Source organism: Tachyglossus aculeatus, chromosome 9 (genome assembly GCF_015852505.1).
Source record: "Tachyglossus aculeatus isolate mTacAcu1 chromosome 9, mTacAcu1.pri, whole genome shotgun sequence".
Taxonomy (NCBI): Eukaryota; Metazoa; Chordata; class Mammalia; order Monotremata; family Tachyglossidae; genus Tachyglossus; species Tachyglossus aculeatus.
In genome coordinates this window covers 24,554,810-24,576,277 of record NC_052074.1, presented here as the reverse complement: position 1 = coordinate 24,576,277, position 21,468 = coordinate 24,554,810, and the positions used below count along the sequence as shown (strand labels likewise).

The window sequence follows — 21,468 nt, the reverse complement described above, 5'->3', positions numbered from 1 at the left end:
TTCAGTCGTATTTATTGGGCACCTATTCTGTGCAGAGCACTGTACTAAGTGCTTGGGAATGTAAAATATAACAATAAACAGACACATTCCCTGCCCACAATGAGCTTACAGTCTAGAGGAGGGCTCGCATCTCTGGCAAGCCTCCTGGGGCTGATAATTTAGGGATCTGGACGGGACCAGGGGCTGGAGACATGGAAAGGGCCCTGGCTCTCAGTGTTGGAAGGAGAACCAACTGGATGGCCCTGAAACCATTTGTGACTGGTGTTTCTGAGCTGTTGGGGTGGAAATGAAGATCTCATCCTAGGAAGGGGTAGCACTAAGGAGGAAGGGATGAAAACGCAGGATGCAGGAGCATTTGAAGGGAGAAGAATTGCCTGCCGTTTACCAAGAAATGTGCTTTTCTCTAGTCATTAAAACACTAGCTGTTTCTTAAAATAATTATAGTAACTGTGGTATAAGTTATGCATGAGGTGCCAGGCACTGCTAAGCTCTGTGGCAGATACAATGCCACAGAGGTCAAACATAGTCCCAGGATAAAGGGAATGAGATAACAAGTACTTCACTTCCATTTTACAGATGAGGTAACTGAAGCACAGAGAGGTTAAGTGACTTGCCCAAGGTTGCAGAGCAGCCAAGTGACAGAGCTGGGTCTAGAACCCAGGTCTCTTGATTTTCCATTCTCCTGTGCCCTTTCCATGAGGCCATGCTGATTAAAGTATAAATCAAGGAGTTGTGATAAAGACAAATCAGATCAATCTTGAAAGCTATTATGCCAGTCTTATTTTTTATCTCCTCCAAGAGGGGACCTAGGTTGAGCTCTGTAGGCTGTCCAGAGACTTTGCCCTAAGAACACTCAATCCTGTCAGTTCATGTGCTTAGAGCTGGAATTTATTTCCCTAAGGTTGGAGTTTGGCTTGGGGATGTGCCCTGGAGTCTGAGTACTTACTGGGTCACTGCAGAAATCACAGAGATCATTCCCTCCTATAAAAATGGTTATTATCTTCCAATCTTCCTGGAAATTGAATTTCTGAAATGACAAACACCACCACAATAAAGAAAAGCCACTGCTCACATTCCAATCCTTGGAGAGAAAGAAAATTAACCGTGGACTGGCTCGAGAAGTGATGGGATCGTGTTCAATGTGAGGGTTTCCAAAAACGATAAAGGTCAGGACAGACACCAACATTCTGCTTTCCTGCCGTCTCCGCATCCTTAGGCCCCAAGGCCTGGCCATTGCTTTGGGCCTGGAGGTTTCGCATGAGTCCAGGGGAAGGACCTGCCATCATCATCATCAATCGTATTTATTGAGCGCTTACTGTGTGCAGAGCACTGTACTAAGCGCTTGGGAAGTACAAATTGGCAACATATACAGTCCCTACCCAACAGTGGGCTCACAGCCTCAGTCATGCCCACTGCAGAGCTCTGGTGAATTTCCCACATACCCCCAGCCATGCTGTATCAAGCTCAACCGATTACCATTCAGCCCTAGCATTCCTGGGACAAAGCAAGTCAGAGACTGTAAGGAAAGCTAGTCAAGGTGTCTGGGGACTCCCAACCAGGCTATTCCACAGGAGTGGCTGCTAAAATGAAAGGGAGGAGAAGAGAACATTGATCGTAAAGAGAAGCTGTTCCCAAATTCCTTTAGTTTCAAGATTTCCTTGCTGGCTTTGGGTAAATATCCAATCTAGAGTTCTTTCTGATATAGACGGCTGTTCCCAAATTCCTTTAGTTTCAAGATTTCCTTGCTGGCTTTGGGTAAATATCCAATCTAGAGTTCTTTCTGATATAGACCAAAAGAGGAGCCTCTTGGAACAGAACATCCTCTCACAAACACCGAGCACTAACGGTGTGATGGGAGCTGTGCAGGAGGCAGGGGTGGGAGTGTGGAGAGGGTGAGCCCCTGTCCACTGAGCTCCTGCGTTAAACTGAGGAAGGCACAAACAATTCCACAAGCTCCTAGGGGGTTTTGACTTCCACCATGAAATCTGCCTTCAGGTCTCTTTTTAATCCAAAGAAGTATTTGCATTGCCCACTCGGGGCCCTGCCCTCCTTGTCTTGAAGGATGGAGAAGAGATGGGATGGGGGACCATGACTCAACTCTCTTGGAGAGTCACCTGTCCCTCACTGCAACTGATCAAATAGTTTATTCCCAGTTGCTTCCATTGTACCTCCCAGGTCCTACAAGCAGTGACCTGGTAAGAATTTCAGCTGTCTCTTTCATACTCCCCATTTTTCTGGGTTCATTCATTCAATCGTACTTATTGAGTGCTTACTGTGTGCGGAGCACTGTACTAAGCACTTGGAAAGTACAACTTGGCAACATATAGAGACAGTCCCTACCCAACAACGGGCTCACAGTCTAGAAGGGGGAGACAGACAACAAAATAAAACATGTGGACAGGTGTCAAGTCATCGGAATAAATAGAAGTAAAGCTAGATGCACATCATTAACAAAATAAATAGAATAGTAAATATGTACAAGTAAAATCAATAGAGTAAAAAATCTGTACAAACATATATACACGTGTTGTGGGGAAGGGAAGGAGGAAGGGTCACCCCTCCCTTCGAGATACTTCTGTGGTGGACAATCCAATCACAGTGGGAGTTGGGGAGAAGGTAGGGAGATAGGAACAATGAAGAAAAATGATGTAGAGGGCAGCAACAATAACATTTGATTTTGGGAATAACCAGAGAACACATGGCCTAGACTATTGAGTCAGCTACAGATATTTTTTGTGGTTTATATGTGAATCATAGAGAAACTATCACAATTCCATACACCTGACTGTCCCTTTGTTGGGGAAATGTTGGGGAAGACAGATCATCTATTGCATGACATGAAGCTTGCATGCAGGGGAGCAGAGACTTAGGCTTCCTGAACTTGGGAACAGTTTCTACATGTTAACACATCTTTCCCCATATACCTGTTTCCTCCTGTCCCACCATTATCAGGATTGATATCCCAGGCATCTCCCTCCCACTAAAACCATTAATTGCCCCCAGACTCACAGGAGAATTCTTCATTAGGTCCACCAATCTCCGAGTTTGAACGGGCAGGTCCCTGCAGTGACACAGGAGAAGGAAAAATGCAAGAACAGGTACAATGAGGCTGAAGTCAGGAGGCAGGGGAAGGGAAAGGGGAGATAATTGAGTTGTGAAGGCAGGAGAAGGGTAGAGATGGGGACGCTTACCACAACCAGCATGCAAGCGTGAAACAAAGTATGTGCATAAATAGAACTGACCACCTTCTCTAGATCCCCTGAGTAACCTCTTCTATCTACATGGGCTTTGTTTTTGATTAGTCTAGCCCAAACTACCCAGGAGTTGAGTTTTCAGATTAAAATCAAATCAGGCCTCCTGGCCCATGTCACTCTTCTTTGAAGTCAGCAGTATTTGGTGGGGGGGTAGGAAGAATCCAAATTCTAAGATAGTCACTGTAGATATGAGGGACCCCAGGAGTTTATCACCTCCCGGAAAGGGCGCCTCAGGGCTAGAAGGCTCTTCCGGGGAATGCCTGGTGAGTTAGGGTGAGGGAGTAAGGAGTAGGAGAGTCAAGCTGGGAAAAGAGCAAAGATGTGGACCATAATGAGGGAAAAAGAATTACTGGATAAGGAGCGGGTATCCAGCAGGCAGAGAAAATCACTTACAATAAATAAGACTTAGTCAAATACCAAGACTTTGGGGATTGCTCATTATTTTGGGAAACACATTTATTTATATTAATGTCTGTCTCCTCCTGTAGACTATAAGTTCGTGTGGCCAGGGAATGTGTCTACCAACTCTGTTATATTGTTACGTTGTACTCTCCCAAGCGCTTAGTACAGTGCTGTGCACACAGTAAGCACTAAACAAATACGATTGATTGATTCTCAGCCCAGGGAGGTTTATAATGGCTTTTTCGCTGGGCAGATTTCTACTGAACCACAGGGAAAATTCCTTCTGAGGTAAAACTTTCAACACTTCCTACTCAGAAGACACCAGTTTACAGATTGATTAGGCAACCCAGACATCCACAGGCTTGCAGAGGGACGTCAGTCAGACAGACAGAGGAACCTGCAGTCCTCCCCTGGGGCCTCCCTAGCTCCAGGCCAATTAATGCCAGAAACGCCCCGTGCTTACTCAGCTCTGTCTCCGGCCACTGCCTGGTTGAGGAAGGCCCTAGAGCTCGTGTGCAGTCCGGTCCCAATGGAGAAGCCTTGCAGGGAAGGGTTGAATTCCCTGAGAATGTCTAAAAACACAAGAGACGGACATGCTCAAACCTATCCCAACATTGATCAAATTCAATGAAACAACTTTCCCAAGTAAGGGCAGCTTTGAGGAAAGGAGCGCGACTAGGATGGAAGCAACGATGATGATGGTGGTGATATTTGTTAAGCGCTTACTATGTGTCAAGCACTGAGGTGGATACAAGTTAATTCGGTCGGACACAGTCCTTGTCCCAGATGGGGTTCACAGTCTAAGTAGGAGGAAGAAATGGTACTGGACCCCTATTTTTCAGTTGAAGAAACTGAGGCCAAGAGAAGCTAAGTGACTTGCCCAAGGTTACAACAGGCGAGTGGCAGAGTAGGGATTAGAACACAAGTCCTTTGATTCCCAGCAGAGTTTAGGGATTATGCTGTGGGGTTGGGGACTGGGTATCAAAGTGGTTAGGGGAATCTAGGAACACCTTGAGAAGTACTGTGGCCTAGTGGAAAGAGACAGGCTTGGGAGTCAGAAGACCTGAGTTCTCATGCCAGCCCCACCACCTGCCTGCTGTGTGACCTTGGACAAGTCACTTCTCTGCGCCTGTTTCCTCAACTGTAAAATGGGGATTCAATACCTTTTGTCCCTCCTACTAACACTGCGAACCTCATATGGCACAGGGACTGTGACAGATCTGTGTAACAGAATCTAACACAGTGCTTAGAACAGTGCTCGGCCCATAATAAGGGCTTACTAAATACCATAAAAAAACTGACTGCTTACACTGTAAGATCCCTGAGGGCAGAGCTCATATCTTAACTCTACCGTACTTTCCCAAGCACTTAGTACGGTGCTTGGTACCAAGTAGGTAATCAATAAATAAAGACTGTTGTTTGGTTTCACCTCTCCCCAAACTGTCAGGGAGTCAGTGCGAGTCATCAAGAAGAGGGTGATGAGCTATATTATTTCAGGCTGCCAGCAGATGATGCTGTTGTTACTAGAGCAATATTTCAGGACCCCTTTCTAGACTGCCCTACCACTCCTAGTCTGGACCTGGGAATATATATACACATATACATATACATACACATATACATGCATATGTACATTGGCAAGCCTTGTCTGAGCCCACACAAAGCCAGCCTGGTCTGATTGGACCACTCCCCATGTTAATGATGTCCCTTCTTTATGTTCATGTGTGTATCTATCTATCTATCTATCTATATAGATACATAGATGGATAGATAGATAGATAGATAGATAGATACACACACATATGTGTATGCGTATACAGTGTGTTTGTTTTACGGTATTTGTTAGCACTTACTATGTGCCAGGCACTGCTACTAAACACCACTGTACTGTGCTAAGCACCTGGGTAAAAGCAAACTAATCAGGTAGGATACAGTCCATGTCCCACATGGGACTCACATTAATCCCCATTTTACAGGTGAGGTAACCGAGGCAGAGAAGTGAAGTGACTTGGCCAAGGTCACACAGCAGACAAGTGGCAAGCCTCCTCAAGCTTTTTAATGGGGGGGGTTCGTTCCCTACAGTCTCGCCTCTGAGCCATCCGCTCTGACAACCTAGGTATCTTAACACAATACACACCCATTCCTGGATGTAGCTTGGCATTGGCAAGCCTTGTCTGAGCCCACACAAAGCCAGCCTGGTGTGATTGGACCCCTCCTAATGTTAATGATGTCCCTTCTTTATGCTCATCATGCTGTCTTTGGTTTAAGACTTTAGCTCAGATACTCTCTAATCAACTTCCCCTCTGGGGGAGACCATCAAGATATCCTGGGAAGACAGAGCCCAACAAACTGTCATGCACTATGAGCTGTTTTAAAATATCGGTCCCCTACAGGCTGCTTGCTTGCCAATTGATTCTGAACATACATCACACACGCCAAGTTGCCCACATATTCCCCCCGGGATGTAAAAATTGATTGACAGCTTAGGTACATCTAAAAATGAATAATAATAGTAATAGTAACAATAATAGTGGCATTTGTTAAATTTTTACTCTGCACTAAGCGTAGGAATAGATACAAGATAATCAGGTCCTGTCTCACCTGGGGCTCACAGTCTGGGGGAAGGAGAAACAGGTATTTCACCCCCATTTTATAGATGAGGAAACTGAGGCCCACAGGGTTGTCCAAGGTCACACAGCAAGTAAGTGGCAGAGTAGGGATTAGAACTTAAGTTTCTTTTTCCTAGACCCATGTTCCACTAGGCCACACTGAAGACTGGAGGCCATGCTTGACTGAGAATTCAGCCCATTCAAAACTCTGCGGATCAGTCGGTGAACAAACTCAAAATATATTGCGTTCAGCTCTGGTGGCACTTGGTAAAATGTTCTTTCTAGCTCCTCAGGACGGATGGCTTACTGAAGATTTAAAAATGGTTATGGCCTAAGAGTAAATTACAGTTCAGTGAGTAGGAAAGGCAGAGATGCACATTTCACCTAAAGCCATTACTCCAGATTTGAGGGGCAGAGCAACATGGCAACACCTCATAATCGGGTGCAGTTTTGGACCTAGAAGTGCCAGCAATTTGGAGAGGTAGTCAGATTTCCAGGTGGACTAGGAAGAAATCATACCTGCTTACAGCACTACCCTACTGGCCTTCCCCTGAGAAAAAGCCAGTCAAGGGGATAAAGGATGGGCCCGGGAGTCAGATCTCCCACTCCTTGCTCTTAAGTAATAATAATAATAATGGCATTTATTAAGTGCTTACTATGTGCAAAGCACTGTTCTAAGCGCTGGGGAGGTTACAAGGTGATCAGGCTGTCCCTCGTGGGTCTCACAGTCTTAATCCCCATTTTACAGATGAGGTAACTGAGGCCCAGAGAAGTGAAGTGACTTGCCCAAAGTCACACAGTAGACAAGTGGTGGAGCTGTGATTTGAACCCATGATCTCTGACTCCAAAGCCCGGGCTCTTTCCACTGAGCGATGCTGCTTCTTATGTAGTCACAAGTCATGTAGTCTCAAGTAGTCACCTCTGGAATAAAGTGCCATTCCCTAATGTCAAATAGAATGACATTTTGTCCAGTTCAAAGACCTGGGGATTTTTTCTGGAAGCGGAGAGGGTTTATAGCAACTTGGAATCAAAATCAGACCAAGCCCAAGAACAAACACATGTTCTCTTTCCGAAATTATTCCAGTCCGCTCACACCGCAGTGTTGTATTTGTGCCCTGGGCTCACTAGTGACCAGGAGAACGGCATCCCCTTCTGGATTAGGTTACCGCAGGCTGGAGGATGGCATTACCAGGAAGATTTAATGATGAAATCTAGTCATGGGTTCCCACTTGGTCCGTGGGTGATGCTGCACTACAGATGCCCCCCTCCAGGCCTGTCCTATAAATCATTAAAGAATTTTCCCAGGCTGTTGGAAAGCAGGTACTTACTTGCTAACGTGGTGACTGTGCTTATGTTCTCGTTTCCTCCGACACTGTTACAATGGGAACAAAAAATAGAAGGCTGTTTAACATACTAGATACAGAGAAAGGGAAATACTTTGAAGAGCCCCTGTTGCTTAGAACAGTGCTTTGCACATAGTAAGCTCTTAATAAATGCCATTAAAAAAACGGGCAGGAGAGAAGTTCATTTTTCCTATCCAGACTTGCGTGAGTCTTGAAATAGCCCAATTACCCCACCCAGCTGGAAAAAAAAACTTTCAAAAGAAACGGCCTGGCCGGGTGGATTGAGCATGGGCCTAGGACAAGAGTTCTAATCCTGACTCCTCCACTTGTCTGCTTGTGACCTTGGGTAAGTCCCTTAACTTCTCTGTGCGTCAGTTACCACATTTATAAAATGGGAATTAAGATTGTGAACCCCACGTGGGACCAGGATTGTGTCCAACCTGCTTAGCTTGTATCTACCACAGCACTTAGTACAGAGCCTGACATATAATATGCACTTAAATACCTTAAAAAAAAGTGGTGTGGTCTAGTGTCATGAACATCAGCCTAGGAGTCAAGGAGTCCTGGTTCTAATCCTGCTCTGCCATCTCCCTTCTATGTGACCTGGGGCAAGCCATTTAACTTTTCTGCACCTTAATTTCCTCATCTGTGAAACTAGGAATAAATTGCTTAGTCTCCCTCCCCTCTAGACTGTAAGTCTCATGTGTTACTGGCACTGTGTCTGATCTGCTCAGACACATAATAATTGCGGTACTTGTTAAGCACTTGCTATGTGCTAAGCACTGTATTAAGCTCTGGGTTACAATGTATGCAGCTCACAGTCCCTGTCCCCCATGAGGCTAACATTCTAAGCTTAACAAATACCATTATTATTATGGCAAACCAAGATCTATCTGGTGCCTGATTCAGTTCAACCTGGCTGGGGACAGTGAAACTATTCCAGTTTCGCTTTGAGTTTCAAGACAGTTTCACTTTGCATTTCCAGTGGTTAAGCCCAGGGGTCCCAGCGCAATAGCATTATTTCATGGAATAAAGAGAAGTCAAGCTGCTTCCTTTAAACCTTCAATTCAAGCTGAATTAGATAAGAAAACATCCCCTGGTCCTATTCTGTTTCACTGTATTATTTGATTCTGTGGAGGAGACGTTTGGGAACATTGAAACGTCTCAACGTTGTTTGGGAAGATGAAGTCAGGGTAATGAGACCAGATGCCTGTAACATCAACGTCATGGTTTTGGAAGTTCTGCCTGTAAGGCCTAAGGTGGAATCTATTAGAGTCTTGTTTTTTGGCCAGGGTGGGAGGGGTGAATCCCAGAGTGGGGATGTGAGAGTATTAGGAAGGAAAGATAGGAATAGGAAACTGTCCATCTTCCTCGTCTTCAGGCCCACCAGCTCTGCCATGGCAGTTGACCTGCTCAACCAGGGACTGGATTTAGAAGCTTCCAGACCAATGGTAATGCTCTGTTTTCTGCTGGGCTGAGACCTCTCTTGCTTGGCCATAAGACACGCCAATCGGTCAAAGACAACTCCTGGGGCCACCATGGCTTCCACCCTAGTGGGAAGTAGCGTGGCCTAGATGATACAGCATGGGCCTGGGATTCAGAAGGACATGGGTTTTAATCTTAGCTCTGACTCTTCTCTGCTGGGTGACAAGTCACTTGTCTGTGCATCGGTTATCTATAAAATGGGGATTATGACGGTGAGCCCCATGTGGGACCGGGACTGTGTCCAACCCAATTTGCTTGTATCCACTCCAGCACTTGGTACAGTGCCTGGCACATAGTAAGCATTTAACAAATGCTACAATTATTAGTGGTCACAGGGGCAGCAGCATGGTCCTAGGCAGACCAATTCTGGCCAGGTTACCACTGACCACCACTGTTACCTTAGAGGAAGCCACAATGGCCACAGCTGAACTAACCAACCCTGGCTCAGGCCATTAGACCAATCACCACTTCCTCCCATCATCTGAGGGCAGCAGGGGAGGTAACTTTCCTCTCCCCTCTTCCTTTCCCCTTCTATCTGCCTTTCTTCCTTTCCCCTTCTTTTTTCCTCTTCCTCTCTCCCATCTCTTTTTCCCCTTCTACCCACTTCTGTCTCCCTCCGTCCTCTTCCTCTCTCCTTCTTTGATGATGTTGGTATTTGTTAAGTGCTTACTACGTTCCATACACTGTACTAAGCACTACGGTGGATACAAGCAAATTGAGTTGGACACGGTTCCTGTCTCATGTGGGGTTCCCAATCTCAATCCCATTTTACAGATGAGGTAACGGAGGCTCAGAGAAATGAAGTGACTTGCCCATGGTCACTTCTTTATTTTTCTTCCTCTCTTCCATCTCTCTTTCTCCTCCTACCCACTTCTCTTCCCCTCTGTCCTCTTCCTTTTCTCGCTTTGATTTTTCTCCCTCTCTGTCTCTGCCATCTCTCTTTCTGCCCCTGTCTCAGCTCATCTGGTGTCCTGAGGTTTATGTTTCCATGTCAAGCTGAGTGGGAAGTAACAGGGAAAATGTCAGGTCCAAGTTAACCTACCCCAAGCCAAACTCCCTGTGATTTATCTGGCTCCTCACAGGCCTGGCTTCATTCACCATCAGAGGAGAAGTGACTGACTGTGTTTGGAGGAAACTGGAGAATAAATATGGGGTCCTCCTCCCTAGAGCCTCACTAGGTTCTCTGGTCCCTGCCGAAAGGAGGAATTGGATCTGGGCATTCCTCACGGGGCATGTAGGATTTAGGATTTTGAAGAGATTCCTTAGGCAGTGTATATGCTCTCAGTTACCTCAGTGAGTGCCCCGTTGATACCTTCAGAGCTCGGCTCCCTCAGCCTCCAAACTCAGGGCCTTCGCGGCCCTCAGTGCACTCACCTCCAAGAGAGGCCTCGGTATTGGGTCAAGACATCCAGGATATCATTGGCTCTGGATCCTGCCCCGTTTCCAGCCTGGTATCCAAAAGAGAAAGGGTGACTTTCCCAAGTAACCCCACCTGGTCCCAATCTGCCCAAGCTTCTGCCTCTAGTTGTCCCACACACTCTCCTCTCCACAGATGTCTGGGCTCGCCGGTGGAGACCCCCAGGCAGCCACAGACTCCGGAGTCTAAATCATCAATCAATCATATTTATTGAGCGCTTACTGTGTGCAGAGCACTGTACTAAGCACTTGGGAAGTACAAGTTGGCAACATATAGAGACAGTCCCTACCCAACAGTGGGCTCACAGTCTAAAAGTCTAAATCTCTGTGCGGCAGAGTGCAGTGTGAGCGAGCCAGGAGGAGAAGGTGGTGACCTCAGATGTGTGTAGTGCTGAGAACTCCTGGCTTCCCCGAGGAGTTTGCCGGCCAATACCTGTTTTCACTTGTCCAGGCCCCTGATGAACAGACCACATGAGAAATCGATGTCTCACTGGGGCAGTGCCTCGGAGACCTTAAAAAGGTCCTGGGTGGCTGGGCTTCCATGTGGTGACTCATGGGCTCTAGGCAAATTGGGGCGGAGGGGGGAGAGGGACAGAACTGGGAAAGCTGTGGCCAAAGTTGTTCCGCTCCTTACTTCAGAGTAAGCAGAGGCTGCTGGATCACAAAAGCAGATATCGGTGTGGCCAGCAAACTAATGCCAAGGGCTTTGTCCTTCCCACTCAGTTATACAGATGAGAAGCAGCATGGCTCAGTGGAAAGAGCACGGGATTTGGAGTCAAGGGTCATGGGTTCAAATCCCTGCTTCACCACTTGTCAGCTGTGTGACTCTGGGCAAGTCACTTAACTTCTCTGCACCTGTTACCTCATCTGTAAAATGGGGATGAAGACTGTGAGCCCCCCATGGGACACCCTGATCACCTTGTAACCTCCCCAGCTCTTAGAACAGTGCTTTGCACATAGTAAGCACTTAATAAATGCTATCATTATTATTTATTATGTCACATCGAGTGTCTGTGACCAGGCTTGTGTTTGGAAAGCACTTAAAGAGCAGGACAAGGGCCCAGGCCCTTTCTGTTCCAGACCAGTTCAGGGATGCTTCTCTTAGCATCCGGAAGGCATCGTCTCTAGACTGTGAGCTCACTGTGGGAAGGGAAAATGTCTGTTTATTGCTATATTGTACTTTTCCAAGAGCTTACTATGGTGATTTGCACATAGTAAGCACTCAATAAATATGGTTGAATGAATCACCGCTAAATCAAATGGAATTAGGTCTGAGATGTCATGTGTTCTCATCTTCCCCTTAAGCTCTCTGCATATAGGGATAATGATAGTGGAGCTCAGAGTCTAAGGGGGAGAATGGGTATTGAATTCCTATTTTACAAATGAGGAAACTGAGGGGGATTAGAACTCAGGTCCTCTGACGCCCAGATCTGTACGTTTCATTCAATTCTAGAGCGTTTCCTAATGACCCAGGTCAACCCTTGATACCGTCACCCCAGTCTCATACAACAACCAGTGGGGCTGCCCTGCAAATGACCCAGCAGTGAGCTTCCAGTCACTTCCAGCCAACTACCCAACACTTCTGGTTTGTCAGGGCTGTGCTCCAACCGGTCCTGGGTCAGGCTGGACCCGAGGGCAGTGGAGAGAGGGCAGTCCTGGGCTGAGTTGAAACCACAGCTGGGCCAGATCCCAGAATTCCTGCCGATGCAATGCTCCACCATGGTAGTCCAAGGAAACAAAGAGATTTGCTCTGAACGCAAATGTTCAATGTTCCTTTCCTGGTTCTGCCACTTGCCTGCTTTGGGACCTTGAGCAAGTCACTTAACGTCTCTGTGCCTTAGTTTCCTCATCAGTGAGATAGGGATTAAAGCCCCATGCGGGACAGAGACTGTGTTGGACCGAATTATTTTGTATCAAAAATCAAGGCCCTATTGAGAGCTCACCTCTTCCAGGAGGCCTTCCCAGACTGAGCCCCTTCCTTCCTCCCCTCTCCATCCCCCCCATCTTACCTCCTTCCCTTCCCCACAGCACCTGTATATATGTATATATGTTTGTACATATTTATTACTCTATTTATTTATTTATTTTATTTGTACATATCTATTCTATTTATTTTATTTTGTTAGTATGTTTGGTCTTGTTCTCTGTCTCCCCCTTTTAGACTGTGAGCCCACTGTTGGGTAGGGGCTGTCTCTATATGTTGCCAATTTGTACTTCCCAAGCGCTTAGTACAGTGCTCTGCACATAGTAAGCGCTCAATAAAATACGATTGATGATGATGATGATCAACCCCAGTGCTTAATGCAGCGCTTGGCAATAGTAAGCACTTAAATGCCACAATTATTATCTTTAGTTTCTTTCCATTTTAAGGATGGGTCCCCCCCCTCCCGCTTCTCTTCCTTTTCCCTTTGGCCCATTGTTTCAGCAATATGACTTACCGTGAGTGAATCACCCAGAGCTGCAATAACTTTGATGTCAGCAGGCTTCAGCCTATGAACTGGGAAATAAAAAGTAGAACAGGAAGGAGTGGGGATCACATTCTATGGGGACCGTGGGAGCCAGACTTTCCCCCACAAAAGACTCTACTCTACTAAAGTTAAGTGCTCCCAGAAAACTTTAGGGTTCTTATGTCTTTGAGAGGAACATTTAACCAGAACAGAAATTCCAACTCCAACAGAACTCTAGTCAAACTGTTTTCTCTCAGTGTCTGGGATAATAATAATAATGATGATGATGGCATTTATTAAGTGCTTACTGTGTGCAAAGCACTGTTCTAAGTGCTGGGGAGGTTACAAGGTGATCAGGTTGTCCCACGGGGGGCTCACAGTCTTAATCCCCATTTTACAGATGAGGTAACTGAGGCCCAGAGAAGTGAAGTGACTTGCCCAAAGTCACACAGCTGACAATTGGCGGAGCTGGGATTTGAACCCATGACCTCTGACTCCAAAGCCCGTGCTCTTTCCATTGAGCCACGTTGCTTCTCTACTGCATAAGCTTTGGGGATAAGGACCAATCAAACAATAGCATTGATTAAGGGCTTACTATGTGCAGAGCACTGTACTAAACACTTGGGAGAGTACAAGTGAGAAGCAGCATGGCTTAGCGGAAAGAACCCAGGCTTGGGAGTCAGAGCTCTTGAGTTCTTGAGTACTAATTCTGATTCCACCACTTATCAGCTGTGTGACTTTGGGCAAGTCACTTAACTTCCCTGTGCCTCAGTTACCTCATCTGTGAAATGGGGATTAAGACTGTGAGCCCCACGTGGGGCAACCTGATTACCTTGTATCTACTCGAGTGCTTAGAACAGTGCTTGGCACATAGTAAGTGCTTAACAAATACCATCATCATTATTATTATTATTACAACAGATGTGTTAGACATGTTCCCTGCCTACAAGGAGCTTATAGTAAGGATGGGATAGAAAAGACACTTGTCTTGTCTTATGCCGTAGAATCGTCTTCTCCCCTTAGCGACTCCATGGACACATCTCTCCCTGAATGCCCCACCTCCACCTGCAGTCGTTCAGGTAGTGTATCAGAGTTTTCTTGGTAAAAATATGGAAGTTGAGTCATAGAGAAGTTAAGTGACCTGTCCAAGGTCACACAGCAAACAGTTGGAAGAGTCAGTATTAGAACCCAGATCCTCTGACTCCCAGGGCTGTGTGCTTTTCATTAAACCACACTGCTTCCTCATTGCACTAGCCTTCCATAGACCTGTTGCAAAGACCTGAAGGAATCAAAGCCTGTACCAGGGAGCATCTTAGGCCCTGGGAGAATTATGCTCTTTCTGTTAGTCACTGCATAAGGGTAGAGGCATAAACTCTTTGAGTATATTAAAGTTTATCTTCAAAGAGGACTTCTCTTGGCCCCCAAAAAATCTGCTTGCTATAAAAGATAGTAAAATAAAGACTTCAGGCAGCTTTCAACACAACTGAAATACAACTCATGGGACCTGTAAAGTCAAAATCACGGTTGTAAAATTATGTTTTCTTAAGATGCACTAATAAACTTTAATAAATGCCGTTGAGGATGAAGATGGACAGGGAATGAAACCAGACAAAACGTTGGCATGGCTACCGACAAAAAAGCAAAAAGAATTCAGTATAATTTTTTTTTTTTTGATGGCATTTCTTAAGTGATTACTACGGGCCAAGCACTGTACTGGAGTGGGGTAGTTACAAGCCAATCGGGTTGGACAAAGTCCACGTCCCACATAGGGCTCACGGTTGTAATCCCCATTTTACCGATGAGGTAGCTGAGGCCCAGAGAAGTGAAGTGACTTGCCTAAAGTTTGCACAGCAGACGAGGAGCAGAGCTGGGATTAGAACTCAGGTCCTCCTGTCTCCCAGGCACAAGCTTTAACCACGAGGACACAATGTTTCTCCGTGGTTCTGAAAAGCCCCTGGCAGATTCCCTCACTTTCTTCCCACAACTAGCAGTTGACGAGAGAGCTGCTAAGTAACAGGAAGATGGGGGAGGGTCCTACTGCTTCTGGGCTTGTATTGACAATAAGCCAGCTAGGTTATTATTGTTGTCATGTGTGATAGAACAGCCGAATTGTATTGCCAAGGCCTCATAGAATGTACCCATTGGAGGAAGAACTATTGAACGATAAGATTAAATCTGTGGGCTGATTATATGTACTAGAGGACAAACTGTACGTCCGCATTGAAGAGAGGTTGATAGAATAGATGGTTAAGTCACTCAGGAAGTTTAGCTATTTTGCAGCAGGAGGGGGTTGGACCCTACCCAAGAGATTAGAGACATTTTCTGAGCAGAATATCATGGACGGTAAGAAAACTGGAGTCTTTGAATTTGCACTTGAGAAAGTGCCCACACAAGATAAGTGGTGTGCAGATAGCAGCTGTCAAGATTTGGGGGGATTTTCCCTGATGGACTGGGAAATCTTCTGCTGTTCCTTCCAGAAAAATTATAATAATAATTACAACAACAATAATAATAATAATGATAGCATTTGTTAAGCGTGAACTATATGCCAAGCCCTCTAAGCACCGGGTTAGATACAAAATAATAAGATTGGACACAGTCCCCGTCCCACATGGGGCTCGCAGTCTTGGTAGGAGGTATAGAGTTGAAATCCCATCTTGAAGATGAGAAAACTGAGGCACAGAGAAGTTCAGTGACTTGCCCAAAGTCACCCAGCAGACAAGGGGCAGAACTGTGTTGAGTGCAAGAAGAGGGCTAAAAGTTCTACCACTCAACAGTCTGCTTTCAAGACCATTTAGAAGTCATGAAAAAGCAACAAGCCTTGTGAGCTGACACCACAAGGGACGAGATTCAATTCTCCTCCCGGGCCCCAACTTGAGGCTGATTCTTAGTGTGAGAAGGCTCCAGGGTGATTTGGAATTGAGGATCTTCTTGACTGTACAGTTACTATCGGGGGAAAAGAAGAGAGACCAGTAAAAAGCAGGGAGTCAGAAGGACCTGTGTTCTAATCCTGGCCCCACCACTTGTCTGCTGTGTAACCTTGAGCAAGTCACTCGACTTCTTGGTGCCTCAGTTACCTCATCTGTAAAATAGGGATTAAGACAGGGAGTCCCATGTGGGGCATGGACTGTGTCCAACCTGATTAGCTCGTATCTAACCCCAGTGCTTAGTACAGTTTCTGACACATAATAATAACAATAATAATATTAGCATTTATTAAGCACTTACTATGTGCAAAGCATTGTTCTAAGCACTGGGGAGGTTATAGGGTGATCAGGTTGTCTTACGGGGGCGCTCACAATCAATCCCGATTTTACAGATGAGGGAACAGAGGCACAGAGAAGTTAAGTGACTTGCCCAAAGTCACACAGCTGACAATTGGCGGAGCCGGGATTTGAACCCATGACCACTGACTCCAAAGCCCGTGCTCTTATTATTGAGCCACGCTGCTTCTCCAAGGCACTTAAATACCAAAAAGGGAACTGGAGTACTCACTGAGTCCAGGAGCTGAGGCAGGGAGGGTGGTAGAGTAATAATAATAATAATGGCATTTATTTAGTACTTACTATGTACAGAGCACTGTTCTAAGCACTGGGGAGGTTACAAGGTGATCAGGCTGTCCCACGGGGGGCTCACAGTCTTAATTCCCATTTTACAGATGAGGGAACTGAGGCCCAGAGAAGTTACTTGACTTGCCCAAAGTCACACAGCTGACAATTGGCAGAGCTTGAATTTGAACCCATGACCTCTGAGAAGCAGCTTGGGTTAGTGATTAAGGCAGGGGCCTGGGAATCGGAAAGTCATGGGTTCTAATAACAGCTCCACCATATGTCTGCTGTGTGACTCTGGACAAGTCCACTTCATTTCTCTGGGCCTCAGTTATCTCATCTGTAAAATGGGGTTTGAGACTGTGGGCCCCACATGCGTAAGGGACTGTGTCCAACCCGATTTGCTTGTATCTATCCCAGCGCTTAGTACAGTGCTTGGCACATAGTAAGCACTTAAATACTACAATTATTATTAGTAGTAGTAGTATTTATTAAAGTGCTTACTCTATGCAGAGCATTGTACCAAGCACTGTAGTACCATAATACCACCATAATTCGGCTTGCTGGGGAGAGCTAGCCCTCTTCTAAAGTTAATCTTTGTACGAATTCCTGTTTGTACTTTAGCCCATGTGTAAGGCTGGTAACACACGCACAAACACCTGTCCTTGAGGATAGGCGTGACTGAGATGACAGATGACCAAACAACACTCCATTCTACCCTGCGTAGCCATAAAGACCACCCACTAGCCACTCGCACGCTCTGTTGCAATTTTCGAATCTGCTTCGCACGCACAACCCCTTACGCCCAAGCCTCACATTCAAAAGTCACTAGGTTTCCACCCCCCGCCCCCACTCCCTTTTCTTCACTTCAAATGCTCGTACATCAGAAGATCTGCAGAGTCAAGTGAAGAGATAATTCCACATTTTATCTTTGGTTTTACTGCTGATAACGGATGACGAATATTAGAGCCTGTGCCTTGGAATTCACTGCGTTATGTGACAGAGGCACAGGTCAGATGTTCTGCTAAGTTCTTTAGAAAGGACTCAATAAGATTAAAATCAGAGGATAGTTAGCCAACCGTAGTTACTAAAGTAAACAGTATGGCAACAGGAGCACGATTAAACTATGCACCAAGTTTCAGAGGAATCTCTAAAAATGAATCTTTTTATCATTAAGAAATAACAATAGTGGTATTTGTTAAGTGCTTATTCTGTGCCAAGCACATCCATACCAAATTATCAGGTAAAAAACAGTCCCTATCTCACACAGGGCTCACAGTTTAGTAGATGGGAGAACAGACATTGAATCCTCATCTTACAGATGAGGAAACTGAGGCACAGAGAAGTTAAGTGGTTTGCCCACAAGCCATATTTCAATCAATCATATTTATTGAGCATTTACTTTGTGCACAGCACTGTACTATACTGTACATTGTATACTTGGGAGAATACCATATAACAATATAACAGACCCCTTCTCTTTTCATTCATTCAATCGTATTTATTGAGCACTTTCTGTGTGCAGAGCACTGTACTAAGCACTTGGGAAGTATAAGTTGGCACTGTCCATAAAGAGCTCACAGTCTAGAGGGGAAAACAGACATTAGTATAAATAAATAAATTACAGATTTGTACGTAACTGTTGTGGGGCTGGCAGGAGGGAAATTCATTCCATCATATTTATTGAGCACTTACTGTGTGCAGAGCACTGTACTAAGCGCTTAATAAAGGGAGCAAGTCAGGGAGATGGAGAAGGGAATGGAAAAAAGGAAAATAATTCTTTATCATGTGCCAAGCACTGTACTAAGTGCTGAGGTAATCAGGTTCCCACATGGGGCTGATTTTGTAGACGATGGAAACAAGGCACAGGGAAGTAAGTGACTTGCCCAAGGTCACACAGCAGGTACATAGTGGAATCAGGATTAGAACCCAGGTCCTCTGATTCCCGGCCCATGCTCTTTCCACATGCTGGGTGGCTTGTGTACAAATGCTTTATTATTATTTTGCAGCCACTGTGGTCTGAGCACTCCAGCCAACATGAGCCTCTAGATTGTATCCTCCCTGTGGGCAGGGATTGTATTTTCCAACTCTAGTGCCGTTGTACTATCCCAGGAGCTTAGTATAGTGCTCTACACACATTCAATCATATTTATTAAGCACTTACGATGTACAAAGCACTGTACTAATCACACTTACTTTGAGTCCTGTCCTAATCTTGGCAGGGATGGCCCCAAAGTACATAAACTAAATATTTATTTAGTAAATAAGTAAGTAAGCATTAAGTAAGTAAGTGTTCAATAAATACCATTGACTGAAGAGTCAGTCCAGCGATGGGGATGTACCCAGCCTCACTTCCGGCTCTTTCTTGCTTACCACCCTCTGCTCACCCTCCAGAATACCTGCTTGCCGGGCCAGATAAAGGAATTTTTTGATCTGTGGCTCTCAGCTACATTATGTTTGGTGCAAAGCTCTTTGGTTCTTGAGATCTGACCTCCTTTGGTCCATAGCTACTAACACCAAATGGAAATTGATTCATTCTTCCTCTCCAAAATCCAGATCGGTTCCACAACAGTGTGTATCTGGTATACAGAGGCAGCCTCACAAAGATTTATATGCACAGTGTATATAAGCTGCAGGCCATGGCAGGGTTCAAACTTGGACATTTTGTCCCAAGCCAATGCATGGCTCAGTGGAAAGTGCCTGGGCTTTAGAGTCAGAGGTTAACGGTTCAAATCCCAGCTCCTCCACTTGTCAGCTGCGTGACTTTGGGCAAGTCACTTCACTTCTCTGTGCCTCAGTTCCCTCATCTGTAAAATGGGGATTGAGACTGTGAGCCCCACGTGGGACAACCTGATCACTTTGTAAACTCCCCAGTGCTTAGAACAGTGCTTTGCACATAGTAAGCACTTAATAAATAATAATAATAATGGCATTTATTAAGTACTTACTATGTGCAAAGCACTATTCAAAGCACTGGGGAGGATAATGCCAATAAATGCCATCATTATTATTATTATTACAAGCAGTAATGCTGCCAATCCTAGAGAAACATACACACACACAGACACAAATGGAGGCAGGACCTGCCTAGGGACAACTCTGTCCTCCTTTTAATCTTCTTGGTAATCTGCAAGCATCCTGAGGCCACGATCAGTGAGGCCTTAATAGTTATCGATGACAAGTAAAAAGCAATGTTAATCATCCGGGCAAATGGAAATGAAAGACTATTAAAATAACTGCTTTATGCCAAATGTTTGTTTGTTGACATCCTAACTTTACACGAAGAGACTGGTGAGCCATTCAGTTTTTTCTTTGTCTTTGAAGTCAGTTAGTTTTCTGGCCTCTCTGGCTACCCCAGAGCTGCTCGGCTTGGATACCTAACATCAGTAATAGAGTTTCCCAAATACACAGAGACACACACATACATTCTCTCTCTCTCTCTCTCCCTTCCCACCCCCAAATACCAGCTCTCACATGCACAGTTTTCATTGCTCTTCAGGTTATTTCAGGTTATGTTGAAAGCCCAAGTTTCCCAGGTGTGCAAATTTTAGGATGCAAAAGAATTTACAAACCAACCGCCGAAACTATGTACCTGAGGTGGGCACATTGGCTGAGGGAGTCTTGTCTGGACATAGGACTTCTGCTCCTTCTCTCTCCTGAAATGGCACAAACACAATTTGTTTTAACGATATTTGTTAAGCACTTACTTTGTGCCGGGCACTGCGCTAAGCGCTGAGGTAGATACAAGATAATCAGATTGGACACAGCCCCTGTCCCACATGGGGCTCACAGTCCACCCCCCTTTTACAGATGAGGAAACTGAGGTACAGAGGAGCTAAGTGATTTGCTCAAGATCACTCAACAGGCAAGGGGCAGAGCTGGGATTACAACCCAGGTCCTCCGACTCCCAGGATTGTGTTCTTTCGACGTGGCCAAAATGCTTCTCGAGATCTTGCCATATTCCCTGTCACTCTGTGCAAATGTGTTGGCATCAGCTTTCTGGGGAAAGGGAATGAAAGGAGGGATTCTGGGGAGGAACCAAAGGTAGTAAACTACACAAATATTCAGTTTATGTGCTTTGGGGCCATCCCTGTAAAGATTAGGACAAGACTCAAAGTAAGTCTTTCCCAGTATGTCTCAAGTCTATTAACTATTTCCCACCAGAAGATTCCTTTAAAAATCTCATCTGGCCAAAGACAGAGGCAGCCTTAGTTACCTGGAGCATGAAAAGGATGTTAACACATCTCAGGAGAACTCCTGCCTTAGGAGTCACCATTTCAATCAACTTTACAAACCCCCTTAGGCCCTCAGTCTGGGAGAAATTAGGCTAGATGAAAGATAAATTAGGCTCTGGTTCAAGAACTGCAATAAAAATATATTAACAACGCTTATGTTGTATTTATAGGGTTCTTCTCTTCCTAAGATCTTTAGGTGCTTTCTCATATATTATTACACTTTATCCTCAGAATATCCTTTGGATGTTGGGAGGTGCATTGTCTCCATTTTACAGATGGGGAAACTGAGGCCAAGAGAAGTTACATGACAGCCTGGGGGAGAGATTGGCCTAGAGCCCAGGTCTCCTGACTCTGAGCCTCAAATTTCTTCTTCAAATCACTCTACTCATTACTTCTTGCGGGCTCTGAGGCTCCCACAGGCCTCCAACATTGTTAAGGGTGGAAAGGCTAGAGGAAAAGAACTTTTTGACCCTATCCGCAAGGCTTACGTTGTTTCTCCATGCCCCACCACAGTCCTCTAAATGCATAAATGTATGTCTGAAGTACCTCTGCCTTCTTCCTGGTTTGCAGCTGGACTACAGGCAAGTCGTTAGTATTTCTATAGGTGAAGAAATAAGGATGATCCTGCAGAGGTGGAAGGAGAGACATTTTAGGACAAATGCAGCCATTAGCCATCAAGCTTATTCTTACGGTGATAGATCTAGCTGCTTTTGGAAATTCAGAGGACAC

General features: G+C 45.3%; 1 protein-coding gene across 1 annotated transcript in view; it reads right to left on the bottom strand.

The window, feature by feature from the left end:
- PLB1 (phospholipase B1) overlaps positions 1–21,414 on the bottom strand; it is a 71,179-nt gene extending 49,765 nt beyond the window's left edge. The window contains exons 1-8 of the mRNA XM_038750860.1: positions 21,286–21,414; positions 20,097–20,160; positions 12,948–13,006; positions 10,468–10,541; positions 7,594–7,637; positions 4,120–4,228; positions 3,010–3,061; positions 947–1,027 (exon numbers count right to left, since the gene is read on the bottom strand). Coding sequence (XP_038606788.1) covers positions 947–1,027; positions 3,010–3,061; positions 4,120–4,228; positions 7,594–7,637; positions 10,468–10,541; positions 12,948–13,006; positions 20,097–20,160; positions 21,286–21,414 — 612 coding nt within the window. The remainder of the gene's footprint in view (positions 1–946; positions 1,028–3,009; positions 3,062–4,119; positions 4,229–7,593; positions 7,638–10,467; positions 10,542–12,947; positions 13,007–20,096; positions 20,161–21,285) is intronic.
- Between the last annotated feature and the right edge of the window lie 54 nt (positions 21,415–21,468).